General features: G+C 39.2%; 1 protein-coding gene across 1 annotated transcript in view; it reads left to right on the forward strand.

The window, feature by feature from the left end:
- NEMF (nuclear export mediator factor) overlaps window positions 1–23,929 on the forward strand; it is a 153,980-nt gene that overhangs the window by 101,255 nt on the left and 28,796 nt on the right. Inside the window, 4 exon segments of the mRNA XM_053697652.1 lie at window positions 2,291–2,336; window positions 2,438–2,496; window positions 3,739–3,886; window positions 23,792–23,869. Coding sequence (XP_053553627.1) covers window positions 2,291–2,336; window positions 2,438–2,496; window positions 3,739–3,886; window positions 23,792–23,869 — 331 coding nt within the window.

Here is a 23,929-nt window from a genome sequence, read left to right on the forward strand (position 1 = left end):
TTCTCTATAGACTTGTCTCATCTCTAGGGAAAGAGGTACTGAATCATGCACTTCTCTATAGACTTGTCTCACCTCCAGGGAAAGAGGTACTGAATCATGCACTTCTCTATAGACTTGTCTCATCTCCAGGGAAAGAGGTACTGAATCATGCACTTATCTATAGACTTGTCTCATCTCCAGGGAAAGAGGTACTGAATCATGCACTTCTCTATAGACTTGTCTCATCTCTAGGGAAAGAGGTACTGAATCATGCACTTCTCTATAGACTTGTCTCATCTCCAGGGAAAGAGGTACTGAATCATGCACTTCTCTATAGACTTGTCTCATCTCTAGGGAAAGAGCTACTGAATCATGCACTTCTCTATAGACTTGTCTCATCTCCAGGGAAAGAGGTACTGAATCATGCACTTCTCTATAGACTTGTCTCATCTCTAGGGAAAGAGGTACTGAATCAGGCACTTCTCTATAGACTTGTCTCATCTCTAGGGAAAGAGCTACTGAATCATGCACTTCTCTATAGACTTGTCTCATCTCTAGGGAAAGAGGTACTGAATCATGCACTTCTCTATAGACGTGTCTCATCTCTAGGGAAAGAGGTACTGAATCATGCACTTCTCTATAGACTTGTCTCATCTCTAGGGAAAGAGGTACTGAATCATGCACTTCTCTATAGACTTGTCTCATCTCTAGGGAAAGAGGTACTGAATCAGGCACTTCTCTATAGACTTGTCTCATCTCTAGGGAAAGAGGTACTGAATCATGCACTTCTCTATAGACTTGTCTCATCTCCAGGGAAAGAGGTACTGAATCATGCACTTCTCTATAGACTTGTCTCATCTCCAGGGAAAGAGGTACTGAATCATGCACTTCTCTATAGACTTGTCTCATCTCTAGGGAAAGAGCTACTAAATAATTCCACTTTATGGAACATCGGTTTTGGTGAAACTAAGTTTTGTACTGTTAGGATCTAATCTCTTATCTTTGCATATTTTATCCAATCCTATGTAAAACTAATATACACCATGGTTACACCTCTTGATAATTGGAAATAAAAATAGGTTGAAAGAGTTTATTAAACAGTTAAACTCAGAAACAGATTTCATAGAAATAATAAAATAGAATAAAGGAAACATAATTTGTTGAGATTTAAAAAAATAAAATAAAATCCAGTCTCAATGGAATCACCTAGACAGCTTTAGCATACTTGTCAGGATAACAGTTTGCATATTCCACACAATTACTGAATGTAATCCCAGGACCAGGGAGCCATTGCTCCTAAATTTCTAGATCTGGTTACTGGATTTTTATTCTCTTAATACGTCACTATATAAAATGATTTTTAATTGCTACAACATTATATGGCTAGTTTTGCAGTGTTCTGTGTGGCTCCCAACTTTCAGATAAAATTGTCAACACCACAATGAGGGCCCGATTATGAGTGGCGCCCTAACTGTTGCGCGCGAGTGATATCGGGTTTATCACAGCTGTTTGCGTACGTCGGAAGTAGTGCGTATATTACAAGTTGAAAGATATGAGGTCTCAGATGCTAAAAAAATGGACTGCAAAAGTCTTTAATATAGAGATACACACATATATATATGTCTAAATATGTATATTGTCTACAACAGTGCAACTCTTGGCAGGGCCCTCTACCCTATAATTGTTTTGTTGTACTCCCCCTTTGTTTATAGCGCTGCGGAATCTGTTGGCGCTCTACAAATAACCGATAATAAATAATAATAATAATATTGTACCAAAATACCATCAGATATATGTATTTATGAATAAACAGAACATATTCTGCTATGTGAAGAACATTGGAATGTGAAATATTCATATTTTCATGTTGGGTTAGCACACTTGAGAAAACGCGATCGTGTTTGCGTGCGAGTAGGATGTACTTTCCCCCCCCCCCCCCCCCCCCCCCCACTTTTGTGCTCCCCTGACATCTTTGGAGGAATACGTGAATGCAATCTTGATATTCAAAGTCTGGCTTTTTATGCACGTTGGGTTAGTGTATGAGCGAAAAACTCAGCAGAGTTAAAGCGCAAGCGGGAGTGATAAATAGCGTTCCACTCGTAATCTAGCTCTTAATATATCCCATTGTTCTTGTCCACGTTCTTTAAGTGCTGGGTCTTTCATCGAATAGTATGTAGAAGCATAGCTATAGGACTTATATTTTAATAATTCACACACAAAAAGAAATATTTTTTTTTTAAATAGCTAATAATTTAATTCTAACTTGCATAACCCTTATCATTTTTAACTATCATGTTGTATTTTTTAATAGAACATTAAACAGACCTGTCTCTGTGGAGTCCACAACAAATGCAGAGGTAAGACGTTTTTTTCCCCCTGAAAACCTTATATATTATTCTATGCATTTTCTAAGGACATAGTATAATTTAATTTTTTTTTTGCTTTGTTTTTTTAACAGGATAACAGGAATGACAACAAATCTCTTGGTCGAAAACATATGTCTGCTAAAGAAAGACGGTAAGGAGATGCACCATTTTATTTCTGTATAACTTTTGCGTTAATGTGCCTCTTAGCGTTGTCAGGGTTTTGCTGTATACTGATGCCTATGTGCAATAGATACAAAATGGAAATAAACTTCCCTTTAAGAGGATTCTGCCAGCTTTAGTCTCTCCTTCAACTGATACACGAATCCCAGTTTGTGGTGGCGGCAACTTGCAATGAGGATCTTTAAAAAAGACAGATCACAGAATATTCTATCTTCTAGTGTGATCCCCACTTAATGAAAAATACTCACTGGGCAGTAGGATCCAAAACGAAGTTTATATTATCTTCATAACAACAAATATCACCCAGATGTATCAATTCTTCACACCTCAGGTGGATAGATAAAATAACATTTAATAAAACTAAGTTTACAGCTACAATTAAAATGCTGCAGGGCCACATCCGTTGGGCAGAGGTGAAGAGGTCGCTACTACACCAGGACTTGTAGTCTCGGAGCTGTATTGTGCAGTTTGTGCAGTGCATGATGGGACATGTAGTCCTACCCACGCGGCTTGTAGCACAGAGGCAGCAGCAGAAGGATAAATTAGTATTCAGGATGCAGGTGGCTGAGGATGAGAAGCTCAGAAGCAGGGAGCCAGGCAGAGCGCAGTCACATAGGTCAGTGTGTACTCTTGTGTTACATAGAAGACAGTGTATGGAGGGCTTTGGTGTCACCTGTCACTTGCAGGTGGGTGCTGGGGCCGGTTCAGTCCACACTTTCCACTCGATACTCTCAAGAGCAAGGCAGTGTTTACTGTATTTACTGGACTACAAATTTATTTTTATGACAGTTGATCCGCATTAAGGTACTATAATGGAATCTGCAATTGCAGCAATAATATTGGTCTTCTATAAAAAAAAAATGTAAATCTAGAAATCCAGTAGTGCTGTCTGCCTCAGACAGTGAGATAAACATGGTTAACATACATTTGATAGAGCAAATCTCTGGTTCTGGCCTTACAATAGTATAAATGGTATTTACAGCTAAAGCTAGTCCCTTATACACAAATTGTCTGTATAGGCCTCACTACTGGAGTTAACGCAAAGGGCAAGAGGTCTGGTTGCCCCATCAGCTCTATAGAGATTACTTACCATGAGATTGTCAGACAATTGTACATGTCCAGTGATTTAATATATATAAGGCTTTGTGATGTTTTACTAAGTAAATTATATCACCAGTATGCAGGAAGGTTACTTGTGATTGTTTGATTTAAGTGAAATGAAGAAAAAGAAGAAGCCTGGTGAGCTGGATGATAATGAACTTACAGGAGATAAGGAAAATGAGAGTAAAGCTGAGGCACAAACTTCCCAGAATACTACACAAGGCGGAGCAGAGCAGCAGCCAGTTAGAAGAGGCCAGAAGGTACCAAACATGAATTACGTTGTTTTATGTTGATAGTTTTCCTTATTTTTTATTTATGCATCAGAAAAAAATGTCATTTTGTTAGTTGTTTTGCGTCCTCCAGACGCACCCTTTTGAGAAACCTCTTGAATGTTATTTAGCTTATGTACTTTGTTGCAGCCAATTTGTAACACATATAATAAAGCTTCTACACATATCAACCAATCATAGTGCAGCGTGTTGAACTGTCAGGGTTCTGCATTCACTGGAACGCTCTCCAGACTTTCTGGGGGAACGGGGGACACTGCAGTTTTCAGAATTAAATTACAGGAAAAGCAGGCAAAATAAATAATGAAAGTGTTGTTTAAAATGATTTAGTTGTGCACAATTATACATTTTATGGGGAACACACTTTTGAGCATAATATTCCTTAAAGCTCAAAATAATCGCAGAGCCTTGTTAAACGTGGCCCAGAACTGTACGTCATAAAACGCTACAGCAGCAGATCTAGCTTTTGATTCCTGAAAGAAAAGTGAGGAACACTTGGTATCCTTAGTTCACTAAGAATATTGTGGCCTTTCCAGTGGGAAACCTCCGCCCAATTCTTCTGTTATTTTCTGGGGTCTTTTTTTACTAAGCTGTAAAAGATCTAAGCAGGGTTAAATAAAAGGAATTAAATAGGCCTCTCTATTCTTAAGAAGCCTAGACCAGTACTGTACAACCTTAACAAAAATGTTAAATCAAAACAGATTGTTAAAAAAAAAAGCAAACAACATACTTGTTTTATTGCTAAATGAGCACATAGAAAGTTTAATTGTAGCCACAGCCCTAAGGGAAATAAGAGAGGAGACATGTTTTAAACTTAAAGGGACATGAAACCCAAACATTTTCTTTCATGATTCAGATAGAGCATACAATTTGAAACAACTTTTCTTCTTACTTCTGTTATCGAATTTGCTTTGTTTTCTTGCTATTCTTTGTTGAAAAAGATACCTAGGTAGGCTCAGGAGCTGTGAGCTAACTGCTGATTGGTGGCTGCACATATATGCCTCTTGTCATTTGTGTACAGATGTATTCAGTAGCTCCCATTAGTACATTGTGCTGCACCCTTCTATAAAGGATACCAAGAGAATGAAGAAAAATTGACAATGGAAGTAAATTGTATAAAATGTAATGCTCTATCTGAATCATGAAATTAAAAAATTGTGTTTCATGTCCTTTTTTAAGTTGCATTCTGCTTCTTCTGAGCATGAGCAAAACAAACTTACCGTCTCTCTAGCATTATCTGAATAGAAAATGCTTATGTTACCCTAGAAGTTTTATAACAAGCTAGATAAATCTTCCTGTAAAGACTCCATCCTCCTTGTAGGGCTGTTACAGGAAGTAATGGACACTGCACAAATGAGGTTATAAAAAAAACAGTAAGTAAGGTAAAACCCACTGCTTTTACAACAAAGAAATGGACTGTTTAATATCCCTTTAAAGAAAATGGGTTTATATTTGTTATTCTTGTAGGGGGTCTAAAGTCAATAATGCAACTGAAATGGATATTTCAGGATTCATTTCTGTGTGTGTGTTATAATTTAAATACCCTAACTCTGAGCTTTTGCAACAGTAAAACCAATTAATGTCTTGGACTTTTATGCTGCAAAACACTTTTTGACCTGTTTCATATATTACGAATTATGTACATGTATATTATTATTAAAGGGACAATCTACTCAAGAATTGTTGAAAAAGATAGATAATCTTTTTATTACCCATTCCCCGGTTTTGCATAACTAACAATGTTATATTAATATACTTTCTTTCCAATGACATGGAGAGTCCACAAATCCATTCTAATTACTAGTGGGAATTCAACTCCTGGCCACCAGGAGAGGCAAAGAACACCCCAGCAGAGCTGTTAAGTATCACTCCCACTTCCATAAGCCCCCAGTCATTCTTTGCCTTGTACATCAGGAGGATGTCTGAAGATATTAATCCTTTAATGGGTACTTTTCCCTGCAAGCAAGGATTTGGGGCTATGCTGTGTCCATGTAATCCTCTTTAGTAAGCTTGGTGGCTTTTAGCAGTTAGAAGACGGTAAGGTAGTCATTGCTTACCTTCTAGCATTTATGCTACGCCTCTATAGAAAACCAGGTTTGGTTACTCTGTTTTTCTATTTCTACAGGTCCCTGTCAGATGTCGGTTGAGTCTGTCATACCTGAGGAGCTGTTTCCTGCCCTGCAGCTGGATCCACAGGTAAGTGTTTCCCCTTCTAGGTGAGAGGGTTTCAGCAATATGGGAGTTAATACTCAGTGGATCATTATGGGACAATTTATCTCTTATATGAAGATATTCTTAAGGGCAGCTCTGTTGGGCACTATGTCTTCTAAGGGGTTAATAGTAACTAAAAATTATGGTTACTTCATGGGAGGCTGTCAATGAGAGTGGTATAATTTCTAGGGCTATTGATTATGCCCTCTTATATTTCATGTGGGGTATGTTTTTATTCCTTTTATAATATGGTCGTTATACAGTTAAGAGGTATAATTAAACGGATATACTATCTGCAGCAGAGGTGCAGACAGATAACCTGAAAGAGGCGCCAAGGATTCTAAAAAATTAAACTAGTGATGGTGATAATAATGTGAGAATATAGCAATAATAGTTAGTCAAAGAAAGTTAATCATAAAATGTGCTATATAAATATGCTGTGGAAAAAAAAAAAAAAAAGTGAATATCAATTCAAAACTTGAAGTAAAAATAATATATATAGTTTGACATAGAAAAAATAATATGTCAAATCAGTCACAATAAGTGATCATACTAAAAAAATTAGATAAAATAAAATAAAATAGAAATAAAATAAATAAATTAAAAAAAATTTAAAAAATGAGTGTTATGGATATGTGGCAATGTCCCCGCAAAATCTAATCAAAAATCAAATTAAATCAGAGCATAAACCACAAATAACAGATAGATTGCTATTGCAAATGAGAGGCAGAGTCCACACAAAGTTAGACAAACACAAATGAGTGTTACGGATATGTGGCAATGTCCCCGCAATAATGAGTCAAAAATCAAATTAAATCAGAGCATAAACCACAAATAACAGATAGATGGCAATTGCAAATGAGAGGCAGAGTCCACACAAAATTAGGCAAACTGTCAGAGTTAGTTTAGAGCAGTGATGTGCAGTCACTAGAGGCAGGTGAGGCAGTGTTTCACCTCTCATATGGGCAAAAATATATATTTTTTTATTGGCTTTAAAAAAAAAAATGTAATTTTTTTTTTTCCCCAGCATTTTTTTTCTCACAGCTATATGTTGTGTAATGGTGAGGCACAAGCAGGTCTGCCCACCATTACACAACATGCTGCGCCACCTACTGGATGCAAGTGTTAAGATCATTGCATGGCCCATTAACTGCTTATTTGAGGCAGTCCTATTTGGGCTGAACCAATCCATAAAGAGGCATTAGTAAGTGGAACTTAGGGTTGGGGCTGGATGTTAAATCATTTAAAACAAAACAAAAACGGAAAAAAACCACTTTCATATATTTTGTTGCTGTCCTGTGAACCTGCTAGCTTTGCTAAAGTGAAAAAGAGAGTTCTGTTCTTCCCCTCTAAGTACAGTGGAATGTGCCACTGTCACTTCCTGAATCCTTATACAGAGCAGGAAGAGAGGCAGAGAGAGCACTGCAGTGTTTCAGCCACATCTTATTAAAGTAAGATTTTACTGAAAGGGATTCTGTTAGTGAAAATGATAATTTAATGAATGTGGTTTAGTGTTTTTTTACTCTTTTACAGCAAGGTCGTTTTTGTATTTTGTTTACTCAAACTTTACACCCACTAACTTAGCAGCTTGCCTCTGTACTTCACACTAATTTATAGTCTCATTTCTGAACTCTCTGTAGCTCTGCTGTTTTATTTCTTTAAAATGCAGTGGTCCCTCTCCCCCCCCCCCTTGTGTGTGTGTGTGTGAGTCTCTCTCTCTCCATCTATCCATCTCTCTCCTTATGTGTTGTTCTCCCCCATGGTCTCTTTTTCTCTCTGTCTCTCTTCCTCCCCCTCTGACTCTCATCCCTTATGTGTCTCTCTAACCCTCTGTGTGTGATTGTGTCTCTCTCTCTCTCTCTAACCCTCTGTGTGTGATTGTGTCTCTCTCTCTAACCCTCTGTGTGTGATTGTGTCTCTCTCTCTAACCCTCTGTGTGTGATTGTGTCTCTCTTTCTCTCTCTCTCTAACCCTCTGTGTGTGATTGTGTCTCTCTTTCTCTCTCTCTCTCTCTCTAACCTTCTGTGTATGATTGTGTGTCTCTCTCTCTTTCTCTCTCTAACCCTCTGTGTGTGATTGTGTCTCTCTTTCTCTCTCTCTCTCTAACCTTCTGTGTATGATTGTGTCTCTCTCTCTAACCCTCTGTGTGTGATTGTGTCTCTCTTTCTCTCTCTCTCTCTAACCTTCTGTGTATGATTGTGTCTCTCTCTCTCTTTCTCTCTCTAACCCTCTGTGTGTGATTGTGTCTCTCTCTCTCTTTCTCTCTAACCCTCTGTGTATCTCTCCCCCCGAGTGCTTTTCTGTGTTTCTACCTTTTATTTATTTAATTAATGAATTGGTAGTGCCATCTGATGCTGTGGCTTTATTTAAAGGGGTGGGGTCAAGGGCCCCACCATCTTTTAATTTCACCAGCCGCCACTGGATCAAGACATTTTTATATTTACTGAATAATGAAAGAATCTATAAGCATAATTTGCAGCATTAAAGTAAAAAGTATGTTTTAAACATATTTTAATGGGCATGGATTTCTAGATCTCATAATCAGAGCAAGCATTGTGTTATCTGGCAAGAGTTTCTGTTACAATCCTTTTAGACTAAAATCAGATGTTTACTAAGTTGACCAGTTTTCCAAGACACCATTTAGGTTGAAATATTTTTTATTGGTACGTATCACAACATATCAATCATGACAATAGCATTTTAGAGTTTAACAATGGTCAATCTATGCTTTACGGTGTAAACATCCTTTATTTTTGTATAACTATCCCCTCCCCTCCCCCCCCTCCCCTCTAACTTTAACAACAAACCAAATGTTTAACAAAATTAAAACATTAATTCTTCCCGTTGAGCAGTCAATAATGTCTCTTACTTTATTATCTACATTTTTCCTTTTTGATTTCGGTATTTGTTACCACTGGTTATTCTCTCACACTAACTGTTTTTCTGATGGATGAGGAGTATTACGGCCCTAAGCTTTTATTCCCTTAAGCATTCTGTGTTCCCTCCTGACCCAGATCAGTGATCCTACGAGCTCCGTGTTTATTCATTATCCAATGTACCCAAATATTCTGAAAGTGCCCCATCTTGCTCTGTATCCATGCTGCTGACTCAGACATTGCATAAATGCCTTCTATTTTATCTATTACTTCTGACCATCCAGGCGCTCCTACCTTCCAGTACCTGGCTATACAGAGTCTTGTGGCTGTACATAAAATGTTGATCAGTGTATTAACCGCCGAATTTAACGATTCCTGTGGAACATGTAGTAAAGCCTGTGATGCTGTTAGCTTAAATGTATCTCCTAACATTTTTATGAGGAGGTTTTCAAGTTTATGCCATGTAGGTTTTATTTTTGGACAATCCCACCACATATGGATATAGGATCCAATCTCTGAACATCCCCTGTAACATGATCTGCTATCCTGAGGAGTGTAATGTGACGATTTCAAAGGTGTGAGATACCATCGATATGAAGTCTTAAGTGCGTTCTCTATGAGGTCTGCTCCTATTAATCCCTTACTGATACTAGCATAAATATTCCGCCATTCCTCTTTCTCGTACCGAGCTTCTAAGTCTATTTCCCAGTTCTCATGTAACTTCGGTTTTGTTTTGTTTTTGGCTTCCTGCAGCGCTAAATATAGCCGCGATATTACTTTTTTTCCCCTATCTGATGATTTTGTAAGCTGTTCTAGGGTAGTGAGTGTAGCGGGTATATGGCCTTGCCTATATTTATTGATTGCACTGGATACCTGGAGATATAAAAACCATGGTAAAGTGACTGGGTGTATTTTTTCTTTTATCTGTGTATATGTCATCACTTTTCCTTTATCTAAGACGTCCGCTACTCTGTAGAGTCCCTTATTCTCCCATTTGGCTACTTGTCTTTGAAAATCTATGTGTATCAGTGCTCTAAGTGGTATTGTCGTGGATTGCTGTGGAATGAGTTTCAGTGTTTTAGTCAATTGATGCCATAGCTGCTTAGTTTCCTCTGTGATCTTCAGTTTTTGCTGTGACTTCTGTGTTTGCGTATTGAGGTTCCATATAATGTCTATTGGGTTACTATAGCCTCCTATGTCTGCTTCGATGCCAGGCCATGTAAGACCTCTGCAGCCCTTAACTATTAATGTAGTCTGTGCTAATCTGGCTGCCTGATAATAGTCCACCAAATTGGGCACACCTATGCCTCCTAAGTGTTTATGCTGTTTGAGTATGTGTGCAGCAATTCTGGCCGCTTTATTGCCTCTTATAAATCTAATTATTTCTGACTGCAAATCTTCCAAATCCTTTTGCGGGACTTTGATAGGTAGAGCTCTAAACAGATATAGTAATCTAGGAAGCACATTCATCTTTACTGCCACTAGTCTACCGTACCATGAAAAACTGCCCTTCCGCCACTTTCTTATATCGTTTCTTATAGTTTTAAAGAGAGGAGGATAATTTGCTTTGTATAAGGTTTCCGGTGAGGATGTAATTTGTACCCCCAGGTATTTAATTGCGTTTTTAGCCCATTTAAAGTCGAAATTGGCTTCTATTAATTTTTGTGTATGTGTCGGTATTGACAATGGGAGAGCCTCACATTTGTCTGAGTTAATTTTGAACCCCGAGACCCTGGAGAATTCATCTATTAATTGATACAGATTAGGGAGGGACCTCAAAGGTTTTGTGAGCGTAAGTAAAATATCGTCCGCAAATAAAGTTAATTTGTGTTCCCCCTTTTCTAGTTGGATTCCCTTAATATCTGTGTTGGTCCTAATGCAAGCTGCTAAAGGCTCCACGCAAAGGGCAAACAAAAGGGGTGACAACGGACATCCCTGTCGTGTGCCATTTAATATATTAATGGGCCTTGATTGATACCCTGCTGCTCTTATCGTGGCTGTAGGTGCTGAATATAGACTCTTTATTGCCTTAATGAATTTGTCTCCGAATCCCACATGTTTTAGAATGTCTAGCATGTATAACCAGTCCACCCTGTCAAACGCCTTCTCCGCGTCCAGTGAAAGGAGCAGAGAAGGCGTTTCCGTTTTCTCCAAATACTCCACCAGGGCTATAGTACGTCGTACATTGTCAGGGGCTTCCCTATCCTTAATGAAACCGACTTGGTCGGGGTGAATCAGTGAGGGGAGATATAGCTTTAGTCTATTCGCTAAGATTTTTGTGAAAATTTTCACATCTTGGTTAATTAACGAAATTGGCCTATAATTTTGGGGTAGTTTAGGGTTTTTTCCTGGTTTCGGGATTACTACTATCTTAGCTCTTAGTAGGTCTGGTGGGATCTGGGCCCCCCCCAAAATATCATTACAAAATTTATGTATATGTGGTAACAGATTTGTTTTGTAAAATTTGTAGTATTCTCCCGAAAACCCGTCTGGTCCGGGCGCTTTGCCATTTTTGAGGTCTTTTATTGCTAGACTTATTTCCTGCATTGTAATCTCTGCCTCCAACGCCTCTACCCCATCTTTATCTAATTTGGGCATATCTGCTTTCTCTAAAAGTTGGGACTTGATAAGTTCTGTTTGGGTGGTATGTTGTGCTGTATGCCCATTATAGAGCGTCTCATAATAATGTGCGAAGCAATCTGTAATTTCTTGTGGGTTTGATGTTACTGTCCCGTCTGTTTTTTGTATTTGTCGGATAGACATAGTTTTTGTCCTTTCCCTCAGCTTGTGGGCTAGATATCTGTCAGGTTTATTTGCGTGTAGAAAATAAAATGTTTTCAGTTTATGTAGTGCTCTAAGGGAATTATCATTTAAGATTTTATTCAGGTCTTTCCTTTTTTGTGTTAATTGTTCTAAAATTGCTTGGGTCTTGGTGGATCTATGTGTTCTCTCTAAGTCCTCAATGTCTCGCTGTAGGGTGTCTACCGTACTTCTAATCTTTTTCAGGTGTTTTGCTTTTTCTTTGATCAACATGCCTCTAATGAATGGCTTATGGGCTGCCCATATAATGCTCGGACTGCTTAGAGAATTAGTGTTTATACTCCAGTACTCTTTAAGGTGTCCGAGAATTGTAGATTGTATGTTTGGCTGTTTTAAGAGCACTGGATCATACGTCCATGATCTCTGTCTGTTTACATTTATTATGCCGTCTAGTTGTATTTGTATAATAGAATGGTCAGACCATACTGATGCGTGAATTTTAGAAAATGTTAGGTTGGGTAGCAGAATTTGGCTAATGTAAATATAGTCCAGTTTAGTGTATAATTTGTGTGCAGGTGAGTAATATGTATGGTCCGAGGTCTGGCCATATAGTGTTGTCCATGTATCCAAAATATTGTGGCTCTCTAGTGTGTCTCTAATGGATTTAGAGATAGAGTTTAGTCTTAACTGTTTGCTAGAAATTTTGGATGAAGTGTCCTTCCTAGTTGTACTTAAGTTTATATTAAAGTCACCTGCTAAAATAATTTTTGTTTGCGACCATTGGGTCAGGATGTGGGATAGATTTGTAAAAAAGGTATGTTGTTGTTCGTTAGGAGCGTATAAGTTGCACAGTGTGACCTGTGCTCCCTGTAAATTACCCCTTACTATAATATACCTTCCCTCCTTGTCCTTTATGATCTCTTCCTTAGTGAATTGGAGTGAGTTGTGTATGAGGATAGATACCCCCCTTTTTTTGCTATCAGCGGTGGCATGAAAATGTTGCTGAAAATGTTTTGACCAGTGTCTAGGGATTTGTTGTTGGACGAAATGTGTCTCCTGGAGGAATATGATTTTGGCCCCCAAGTTTAAGTATTGTGTGATCGCTGTTTTCCTTTTTGTGTCTGTGTTTAGACCCCGTACATTGTGGGATATGATATGTAACTTAGCTGCCATATGTAGTGTCCCCCCTCCTCATCCCCCTATACCTGAATAGTACGTCCTCCTCATCCTCACTTCTGTTTTTGTTATTCTGATTTTCAGTTTTCTGGAGAGAAAATTTTTCATTATACTGCTCAACGGAACTTGAAATAAACAAAAATAACCAAATTTTAAACATAGTCACAATCATATATACAACATTAATATTTGTCTGGTGTTTTAACTTCCACCCGAACATTTCACTTTAGTTGGATATGTAGTTATGTTAACAAAAACTGCTGGATTGCACCCTATACATATTAAAACATGAGTGCTCTAGAAACTAAGCGAACTGGCTTATCTAGCCCTGGTTATAAACTGTATAACATTAGATATAGCAGATTTGATTTAATACCTATTCATCTTTTATCTATTGTAATTAACCTAATCAACTGATGTCAAAGAATTTCAAACAATTCACATTGCATAAACTGGATCCTACCCCACATCAGGGGGCTCACACCTGTGTCACCTATTTACCATCATAGGCTTACAGTGAATCGTAAACATTATGCCCCCAGATTATGTACTCTCCTCCCTATTGTAGGAGAAGGTTTAGAAGCACAAAAGTCTACATAAATACCGTCTCATTTTTGTCTCTGGTTAGTCCTTCAAGGTCTTTGTTTTCTTTTGGGAACTTTTGTCCATCTCTCAGTTTGTTGGATGTTTGGGGGTCTTCTGTTGTTATCCTGTTGATTATCTGGATCCTCTGGGCACTCTAGTTTAAGTATCTGACAGATCCCTGGAATATCTTGTTTATCTTTGAGCGTAATTGTTTTCCCTTCATGGTGTATATGGAGGGCAAAGGGGAATCCCCATCTGTATATGATCTGGTTCTTCCGCAATAGCTGTGTTAGAGGACGAAGGGAAGACCTTTTTTGTAGTGTCTTGATACATAAATCCTGATATAGTTGTACAACAGTCCCTTTGAACTTGAAGGTGGGGTTTTTCCTCGCCGCCAGCATGATCTCCTCTTTTTCAGGAAATCTCAGTAGTTTGGTGATCACATCCCTTGGAGGTTCCGTGTCCCTCGGTTTAGCTCTCAGAGCTCTATGAGCTCTGTCCATCTGAAACTTTCCTTCCTCCGAAGATCCTGTGACTGCTTGAAAGAGTTGTAGTAAATAGGAAGTTAGATCTGGTGTTGTTATGGATTCCGGAATACCCTTTAGTCGAATATTACATCTTCTATTCCTATTTTCTAGGTCTTCTAATTTTTCATTAACTTCTGCTAGTTCTTGTTTTTGTTCAGAAATTTGTTGCAAGACTGCTGTTATCTCTTCCTCCATGGTCTCCTCCTTCTCCTCCAGGGACTCAACCCTTGTGCCCAGACTAGTGATATCGTTCTTAATCTCAGCTAAACTGTTTGTTACAGTAGTCTGAAGTGTGTCCATTTTCTCCCACATCTTATCAAAAATTGAAGTGATGTCCTGTTTAGAGACTAGATTGGTAATGTCAGCTTTAGTGACTGGGGCATGGGATTCCTCAGCTATTATTGATTCCCCATCAGACTCCATTTCCTCTTCTGGTAGTATGTCTCCTTTATCTTTGGTTTTATCTCCTTTAGAGAGTTTAAAGAAATCCTGCACAGCTACTGTTTTGAGTGGAGTTGCTGGTTTATTTTGTCTTCTGGCTGCCATGCTGTGTTTTGCAAAGTTATGCCAATGAGATTGTATTTTGTCTTTTCCCTTTCCCCTTATCTGCTTAGAAAAATAAGGCAAGAGAGGTAGAGAATGCTGTTAAAGCTTTATAGTATATATATAGTCCCTTTTTCTTAATGTTTGTAATCACTTCTTCTTTCAGTAGCACATAATAGGGTTTTTATTGCTTTTTGTGTTTTGTTGTCTAAAAAAAAAAAAGAGAAAAAAGGAGCACCCTTCGTTATATTATATAAGATATGGAACCTGTGGGCTACATTAAATGCCTTGTGAACGTTAATATGCCTTCATTCTGCTGTGTTTTCTCCTTATTTCCCTTCATTGGGGCATTCTTTCTTCTCCAGTAAATCTCTCAATAAACATCTATATATATATATAGCCCAGAGTATTTTGATAGTATCCTTTTGCTTGCTGGCCCCTTTTCTAGAAGTAGCTTCCCACGTGGCGTTTCAGCCTATATACTTTTCCCCAGTGTCTCTGTGCCTTTCGCCCTATATCATGGCGTAATTTCAGATATGGTGTAGCTTACCGGAGCTCTAGCCATATGTCCTCCGTCTGTGAGATCTCTAATCTTGACTGTGGAGTGGCTTCTTTTCGCTTAGTTCTAGGCCGCCCTCTCATTGCGCCATTGCGTTGCTTCTCCTCCGCTTCTTTTGCAGCCTGTCAGTGTCGGGCAGCGATTAGGAAATGCTTATGATGCCACTTAGTGCCGTTCTCTGTGCATTTTCTGTAGCAAGCACTCAGGTTTTGCTATAACTACATCCGGAGCTACTCCTTCATGCGTCTACCATTATGGCTGGCCCGGGGTAGGCCGCATCCATGGACTTTCCTAGTTTCGGCCTGGTCCTGGGAACCGGACCGCTCGAAAATTGCTCCAAAACGTCCAAAATTTGTCCTGCTGCTTCCCAAAAGTGTTTAGGAGCTGACAGGTCTTGATGATTAGGTCTTTTGGTGCCAAAACCAACTTAAAAAGTGCTTATTTTTATGCTTTTTGCACAGAGCTTAAGCTGAAAGCTTCCTCTCAGCTTGCTGGCTAGCTCCGCCCCCCCCCAAGACACCATTTAAAGGGACATGAAACCCATATGCAAATTTAAATAACTTTCCAATTTACATCTAATATCTCATTTTCTTCATTCTTTTGATATCCTTTGTTGAAAATCATATCTAAATATGCTCAGTAGCTGCTGATTGGTGGCTGCACATATATACCTCATGTGATTGACTCACCCATGTGCATTGCTATTTCTTCAACAAAGGATATCTAAACAATGAAGGCGTATCATAGCCACTGCCTCACCAGCCTCTGACGTCACTGCACGTCACTGGTTTAGAGCATATACCACATATAACGGATATGTACCAATGTCCACACAATAGTTTCCAGGCAGCTCCTCTGGTGCGTCGTGCCCTGACACAAGATGGCAATCTATAACAGAAAAGACAGAGGGCGCCACATAGTGCAGATCAATGAGTAAAAAAATTTGAAGAAGAGATGTATACGTAGCAGGTATCTCACTCACTTGGTAGTAAGCACTGATGTGCAATATAAGCAGGCCGAGTCCAAAGAGTCGCTCGGCAGACTCACCATGCACCTGGAACAGATGGTCTTTGTTGTCCCGGCAACAAGAGAATCAGGAGCGGTGCAGTTCCCAAAGGACTTCTTTGCTGTTACACAACTGTTGTTAGGTGGATAGCAGTCTCTGCTAGTTTGGCAGCAGCAGCACTTAGGTAACAAGTGCAAATGGACATCAAACACAGTGCAACAAATGCTTCAGAAATGATCAGGAGTACAGCAGCAATGAAACAGATTCAAAAGGGTTTAATACAGCATAAAAGCATATAAAAACAAGCAACGCGTTTCTCCGTGTCCCAGCACGGTTACATCTCTTCTTCAAATTTTTTTTACTCATTTATCTGCACTATGTGGCGCCCTCTGTCTTTTCTGTTATAGACAGTTAAGAGGTGTTTGACTTGATTAGCCCAGCGCAGCGTAACTTGCGCGCTTTTGTCTTGTGGCGCAGATTCAAAGATTTTTTTCTGTTGTGGTCAAGTGACCACCCTCCGCTCTTCCGCATACGGCTTTCATTTTTAGCCGATCCAGAGTTTCTAAAATCTTCTCTGGAGTGGTTCCTTAGCTGAGTCTGCCACTAATTACTGTTGCTAGTGGGCTATCAAACTGTGTAAAGCAGTGCTGAGGTATAGAGGTGCATTAGGTGTTTGCTCAAGTATTTTTTTCTTACACAATACTGAGATGTTCAAATCCTATTGAGGTAAAAAAAAAATTTTTTGAAAACTTTATTTCTCAATCAAAGGTTGCCATGGAAAAACAAACAATTCTTCAACATTAATCAAATGTGGTTACATCTCAAAGGTTCTGTTACAAATTCAAGTCTTCCCCGGCATCACCTTTAGTTTCAACATTTTCCTTCATAACTGCCCTCCCTCTCCTCTCCAATTCTTCCCTTCTGTCCTAAATTTTATTGAGCTGATACCTTACACAATCTGAGATATTGTTTGTCAAAATTTAAGATATTGTTTTTGGGAAACCAATATTCTAGTTATGGATCCTGATACTAACTTAGCCTTGTACTTTGACGAGTGTTTATATTGCTTGGAGGCTCAGATTATTCCTCCTGTGCAGTTTTGCTCCACATGCTTTTATCTAAGGATAAGAATACCCATCTGTTTTTTTCAGGATAATGTTGTCCATGCCATGTCTCAGCTTTCCCCTCAAATGTCCCAAGCTTTAGCAGTTTTACATGTAGTGCCCTGCGGTTCCTTGCAACCAGTTCCTGGGGGTGTTTATTTACCAGGAGATTTTGCTGTGCAATTAAAGGGCCACTAAACCCAAAATCTTTCTTTCATGATTCAGATAGAACATACAAATTTAAACAACATTACAATTTACTTGTATTATTTATTTTGCTTAATTTTTTAGATATCCTTAGTTGAAGAAAAAGCAATGCACATGGTGAGCCAATCACATGAGTCTTCTATGTGCAGCAACCAATCAGCAGCTACTGAGCATATCTAGATATGCTTTTCAGCAAAGAATATCAAGAGAATAAAACAAATTAGATAATAGAAGTAAATTAGAAAGATGTTTAAAATTGCATTCTCTTTCTAAATCATGAAAGAAAAAATGTGGGTCTCATGTCCCTTTAACTTCTGCAGTTTCTGCAGCCTTATCAGCCTTATCTATTGCTGGTAAGAGAAAGGAAATCTAAAAACATATCTAATACCAAGAGTTCTGACTCTGCTAAGGCTGCGTTAGTCAGCCTGTCTCGGTTATCTGAGGAAGATCATTCCTCAGTGGCTTCTGAGGGCGAGATCTCTAATTCTAAATCTGATGTTGCTAGTACAGCAGATTCAGAGGAGGTCAATTTTAGATTTAAGCTTGAGCACCTCCGTTTACTCTTGAAAGAGGTCCTAGCTACATTGGAGGACTCAGACTCTACTGTCGCTGAAACTCCTAAGAGGTCTAATAAACTTAAGAGTTTTTAAAGTCAAACCTACATCTGTGGAGGTGTTCCCGGTTCCAGATCGCATGTCTGACATTATAGCTCAGGAATGGGAGAAGCCGGGGATCCCTTTTTCCCCGTCCCCTGTTTTTAAAAAGATGTTTCCTATTGCTGACTTTGTGTGGATACTTCAGAAAAATTTCGGAGGAGACTACCATAGAGGAGATCCAGTATAGGATCAAGACTTTAAAGCTGGCTAATACTTTTATCTGTGATGCAAGTCATTAGGCTGGGAGCCAAAATTTCTAGCTTTGCGGTTCTAGCTCGCAGAGCTCTGTGGCTAAAATCTTGGTCTGCGGATGTAACATCCAAATCCAAACTTCTGTCATTACCTTTTAAGGGCAAGACTTTATTTGGTCCTAGTCTGGCCGAGATAATTTCCGAAGTTACTGGTGGAAAGGGAGCTTTCCTACCTCAGGACAAGAAAGGTAGACCTAAGGGTCGCCAGAATTCTAATTTTCGTTCCTTTCACAACTTTAAAGGACAAAAGCCTTCTGCCTCTTCTTCCAAGACAGAACAATCCAGGACTTAATGGAGGTCTAGTCAACCTTGGAGTAAAGGGAATCAATCCAAGAAACCTTCCTCTGAGTCTAAGTCAGCATGAAGGGGTCGCCCCCGATCCAGTCTTGGATCAAGTACGGGCAGGCTGTCCTTCTTTCAACAGGCTTGGATTTGCGATGTCCCAGATCCTTGGCCAGTGGAAATAGTCTCCCAGGGATACAGGATAGGATTCAAATCGTGACCCCCCAGGGGCAGATTTCTCCTGTCAAGGTTATCTGTAAATACAGAAATGGGTATAAGGAAACAGCACACCTCAGTTGAGCAGTGAGTGAGCTTACCATGCCCAAAATATTCAAAAGAAAAGAAAGTCCTCCAGCTGCTAGTATAATAAAAAGACCTTTATTTCATAGTGCAGGGTCCCATATGTTTTTTAATTAATGTTATTGAACTAAACTTTGTATTTTTATATTTTTATGTTGTTGTATTTGCCTTAAATGAACTGTGTATAAGGGCATTTAATATATAATATAACATTATATTATTTAAAATATATTTATATAAAATTTTTGAAATATATTTATATAATATTTATTTTTTAATTGATATAACTTTGGAGGAACTAATGATGTTTATACCACTAGAGGGAGTGCTAGTCCTAAAAATATTTATGTTCACATTTTCTCTTATCCACTAGGTGGCAGTATTGATTTGTTACCTTTTTGGCGCTCTAATTTTCAAATTCTCTATTTAAGGCACTGTGTCCGTAATGTTTGTTAAGCATGAAACGTCACTTTTATTTATGGGACCCTGCACTGTGAAATAAAAGTCTTTTTATTATATTAGCAGCTGGAGGACTTCATTTTCTTTTGAAGGTTATCTGTAAACCAGGTAAAGAGAGAGGCTTCCTTAAACTGCGTAAAGGAGCTAGCTTCTCTGGGAGTGATTGTCTCAGTTCCTCTGAAGGAACATGGTCAAGTTTTTTATACCAACCTCTTTGTGGTTCCCAAGAAAGAGGGAACTTTTTCAAGTGTCTCAACAAATTTCTCAAGGTTCCATCCTTCAAAATGGAGACTATACGTTCCATTCTCCCTTTGGTTCAGAAGGTCAATTTATGACTACCATAGACCTGAAGGACACTTATTTTCATGTTCCTATTCACATGGAACATCACCAATTCCTGCGATTTGCCTTTCTAGACAAACACTTTCAATTTGTTACCCTCCCCTTTGGCCTTGCCACACCTCCCCGAATCTTTACAAAGGTTCTAGGGGCTCTTTTGGTGGTGGTCAGATCTCAGGGAATTGCGGTGGCTCCATACCTGGACGATATCTTGGTTCAGGCGCCATCTTTTCATTTAGCAAGATCCCATACAGACTCTCTGTTGGATATTCTACGTTCCCATGGGTGGAAGGTAAATCTGGAAAAGAGTTCCCTGGTACCAAACACCAGGGTATGCTTTTTGGGGATGGTCATAGACTCGCTGTCCATGAAGATTTTCCTAACGGAGGTCAGAAAATCCAAGCTTCTTGTCTTTCTCTTTAGTCCTCTATCTGTCCATCAGTGGGTCAGTGTATGGAAGTAATTGGTCTAATGTTTGCTTCGATCGACATTATTCCTTTTGCTCGTTTACATCTGAGGCCTCTACAGTTATGCATGCTCAGACAATGGAACGGAGACCACTTGGACCTCTCTCAGAGGATAGTTATGGACTCCCTGACGAGAGAGACTCTATCCTGGTGGATCTCCCAGAACCATCTGTCTCAGGGCACATGCTTCCTGAGAACATCTTGGGAGATTGTGACCACAGATGCCAGCCTGTCGGGCTGGGGAGCAGTTTGGGGCTCTTTAAAGGCTCAGGGTCTTTGGACTTGAGAGGAGTCTTCTCTCCCAATAAATATCCTAGAGTTGAGAGCAATCTTCAATGCTCTTAACAGCTTGACCTCAAGTGTGTTTGGTCTGGTTTATCAGATTCCCGTCGGACAACATCACCCCAGTGGCGTATATCAACCACCAGGGAGGAACTCGGAGTTCCTTAGGTATGAAGGAGGTGACTCGCATACTCCAGTGGGCGGAGTCTCACAATTGTCACCTCTCTGCCATTCACATCCCAGGGGTGGACAACTGGGAAGCAGATTATCTTAGCAGGCAGACCTTTCATCCAAAAATAACCCTCAGGTGGGGGGTTCTGGAGTTGGATCTGATGGCGTCTTGTCTCAACGCCAAGCTTCCAAGGTATGGGTCAAGATCAAGAGATCCGCAAGCAGTTCTGATCGACGCTCTGGTGGTTCCTTGAGACTTCGGTCTTGTGTACCTGTTTCCTCCATTTGCCCTCCTTCCTCGAGTAATAGCTTGTATCAAACAGGAGAGGGCGTCAGTGATTCTAATCGCCCCTGCCTGGCCTCACAGGATCTGGTTTGCGGATCTGGAAAAGATGTTATCTCCTCCCCCTTGGAGGTTGCCTTTGAGGAAGGACCTTCTACTTCAGGGTCCCTTCCTCCACCCAAATCTAGATTCTCTAACGCTGACTGCTTGGAAATTGAACGCCTAGTGTTGTCTAGGCACGGTTTTTCTGAGAAGGTCATTGATACCATGTTTCAGGCTCATAAGCCGGTAACTCGCAAAATTTAACATAAGGTGTGGCGTAAATATCTTTATTGATGCGAATCAAGGGGTTTCTCTTAGAGGTGGGTGAGGGTTCCTTGCATTTTGTCCTTTCTTCAGGATGTTCTGGATCAGTACTCTGAATGGTCAGATCTCTGCACTGTCTATTCTTTTTCATAAACGTCTGGCAGACCTGCCAGATGTTCAATCTTCTGCCCAGGCCTTGGTCAGAATCAGGCCTGTGTTTAACTTGTTGCTCCTCCATGAAGCCTTAATCTTGTTCTTAAAGTTCTGAAGTTCTGATATTAAGTTGTTATCTTGGAAAGTTTTTATGTCTTCTCGCCATTTCTTATGCTTGCAGAGTTTCAGAGCTTTTGGCTCTGCAGTGTGATTCCCCTTTCTTCTTAAGGTAGTGTCGGATCGCAACATCAATTAGGAAATTGATGTTCCTTCTTTTGTCCTAATTCTTCTTCTCAGAAGGAATGTCTGTTGCATAACCTGGACGTTGTACGTGCTCTAAAATTTTATCTACAAGCAACTAAAAATTTGCAGCAATCTACTACCCTGTTCGTTATTTTCTCTGATAAGTGTAAGGGTCAGAAGGCCACTTCTACTCTTTCTCACTGGTTGAGAAGTGTTATCCGGTTGGCTTATGAGACAGCTGGACAACAGCCTCCTGAGAGAATTATGGGTCATTTCACTAGGGCTGTCTCTTCTTCCTGGGCCTTCAAAAATGAAGCTTCTGTGGAACAAATCTGCAAGGTGGCCTTGGTCCTCGTTTCATACCTTTTCCAAATTCTACAAATTTGATACTTTTGCCTCGGCTGAGGCTTCTTTTGGGAGGAAAGTTCTTCAAGAGGTGGTGCCTTCATGCCATTGGAAAGAAAACAAAATATATGCTTACCTAAAAAAATCTTATCTTTCCATGCATGGAGAGTCCACAACCTGCCCTTAATTTGATTTAAGACGGCTTTTTTTGTATAAACCTCAGGCACCTCTACACCCTTGTGTTATCTTCTCTTTTCATATTCCTTTAGCTGAATGACTGGGGGCTTATGGGAAGTGGGAGTGATACTTAAAGTGAATGTAAATTTTGTATGTTATGAAAGTAAAATTAAATAGTTAATAAGTATATTAAAAAAAACGCCACTTTAATTTTCTCATAAAATGTGTAATAAAAATTTTATATACATTTCTAAATATCGGTCTTTGTCTATACCTGCTCCTCCCACTCTCAACTTCCTTATTCTGTGCAATATTACGTATACAGCGGTCCCACCCGCTGTTTACGTAGTGGCAATGCGCGCTCCCGTCTCTGCTAATCAATGCGCATGCGTCAAACCCCGATTCCGCTGTCAATCAACATAGTATTCAGTGAATTAATACATTCACTGAATACTAGCGTTGGGTAGCGAAGCAAAGCATATGATCCTCATCCCCATAATATTCCCAAGTTGTATTTTTAATAATATATTAATAGTAATAAAATTTGGTAATCAATGGTTAAAATAAACTTTATATATATATTAGAAAAATGTTGCAATCATAAAATAAATCTTTATAACAATAAATATATACATTATTCATATGTGATTGTAGAATACGGAGCCCCTTTAAAATTAAACTTACCTAGCGCTATAAGATTTCTTGAATGAATTAATGAAGTCCGAGAATTTTCCAATTGCGCATGCGCAAAATGTGAACGAGCTTCAGAGTAAAATGTAGGACGAGCTGTCTAACGCAAGCGCAATACAGACGCGTGACGACACAGAAAGGGGTTTGGTCCCCCCGTGGTTAATCCAGTTATTGGTTGTAAGGATCGTGCATACAATCGAGTTAGCGAAAATGCCGGGCGGAGGATTACAATGACGGGTGCAAGGCTATAATCAATAAAAATCACGGTAATTACAATGTTTTTAAAAATTTCATGAATTAAACTCATGTTATTTATAATTCACTGTTACGCCGAACTTTAGAGAGCAAGCTGACTTTACATTCACTTTAACAGCTCTGCTGGGGTGTTCTTTGCCTCCTTCTGGTGGCCAGGAGTTGAATTCCCACTAGTAATTAGAATAGCTTTGTGGACTTTCCATGCCAGGAAAGAAAATAATTTATCAGATAAGCATACATTTTGCTTTTTACCTCTTTGATTACCTTGTATTTAAGCCTCTGCAGACTATCCCCCTTATCTCAATTCTTTTAGCCAATCAGTGCTGACTCTTAAATAACTCTGCGGAAGTGAGCACATGGTTATCTATATGGCACACATAAACTAGTGCTGTTTAGCTGTAAAAAAAATTCAAAATGCACTGAGATAAGAGGCGGCATTCATGGGCTTAGAAATTAGCATATGAGCCTACTTAAAGAATAAAGAATATTAAAAAACAAAGCAAATTTGAGAAAAATAAATTGGAAAATTGTTTAAAATGTGCCTGCCCTATCTGAATCATGAATGTTTAATTTTGACTAGACTGTTCCTTTAAATTAATTTCTGATAAGTTGTCATTAAAATACCTGCATGTGCTTGATTTGAGAGAAATTATGGTGTACTTCCAGAGTAAACTAAAGAAGATGAAAGAAAAGTACAAAGATCAAGATGAGGAAGACCGCGAGCTTATAATGCAGCTACTCGGAGTAAGCTATAGATTGTATTATGCTGGGGCTTTACACAGCCTTTTGGGTTCTGTACTAGTG

This window comes from Bombina bombina, chromosome 1 (assembly GCF_027579735.1).
Source record: "Bombina bombina isolate aBomBom1 chromosome 1, aBomBom1.pri, whole genome shotgun sequence".
Classification (NCBI taxonomy): domain Eukaryota; kingdom Metazoa; phylum Chordata; class Amphibia; order Anura; family Bombinatoridae; genus Bombina; species Bombina bombina.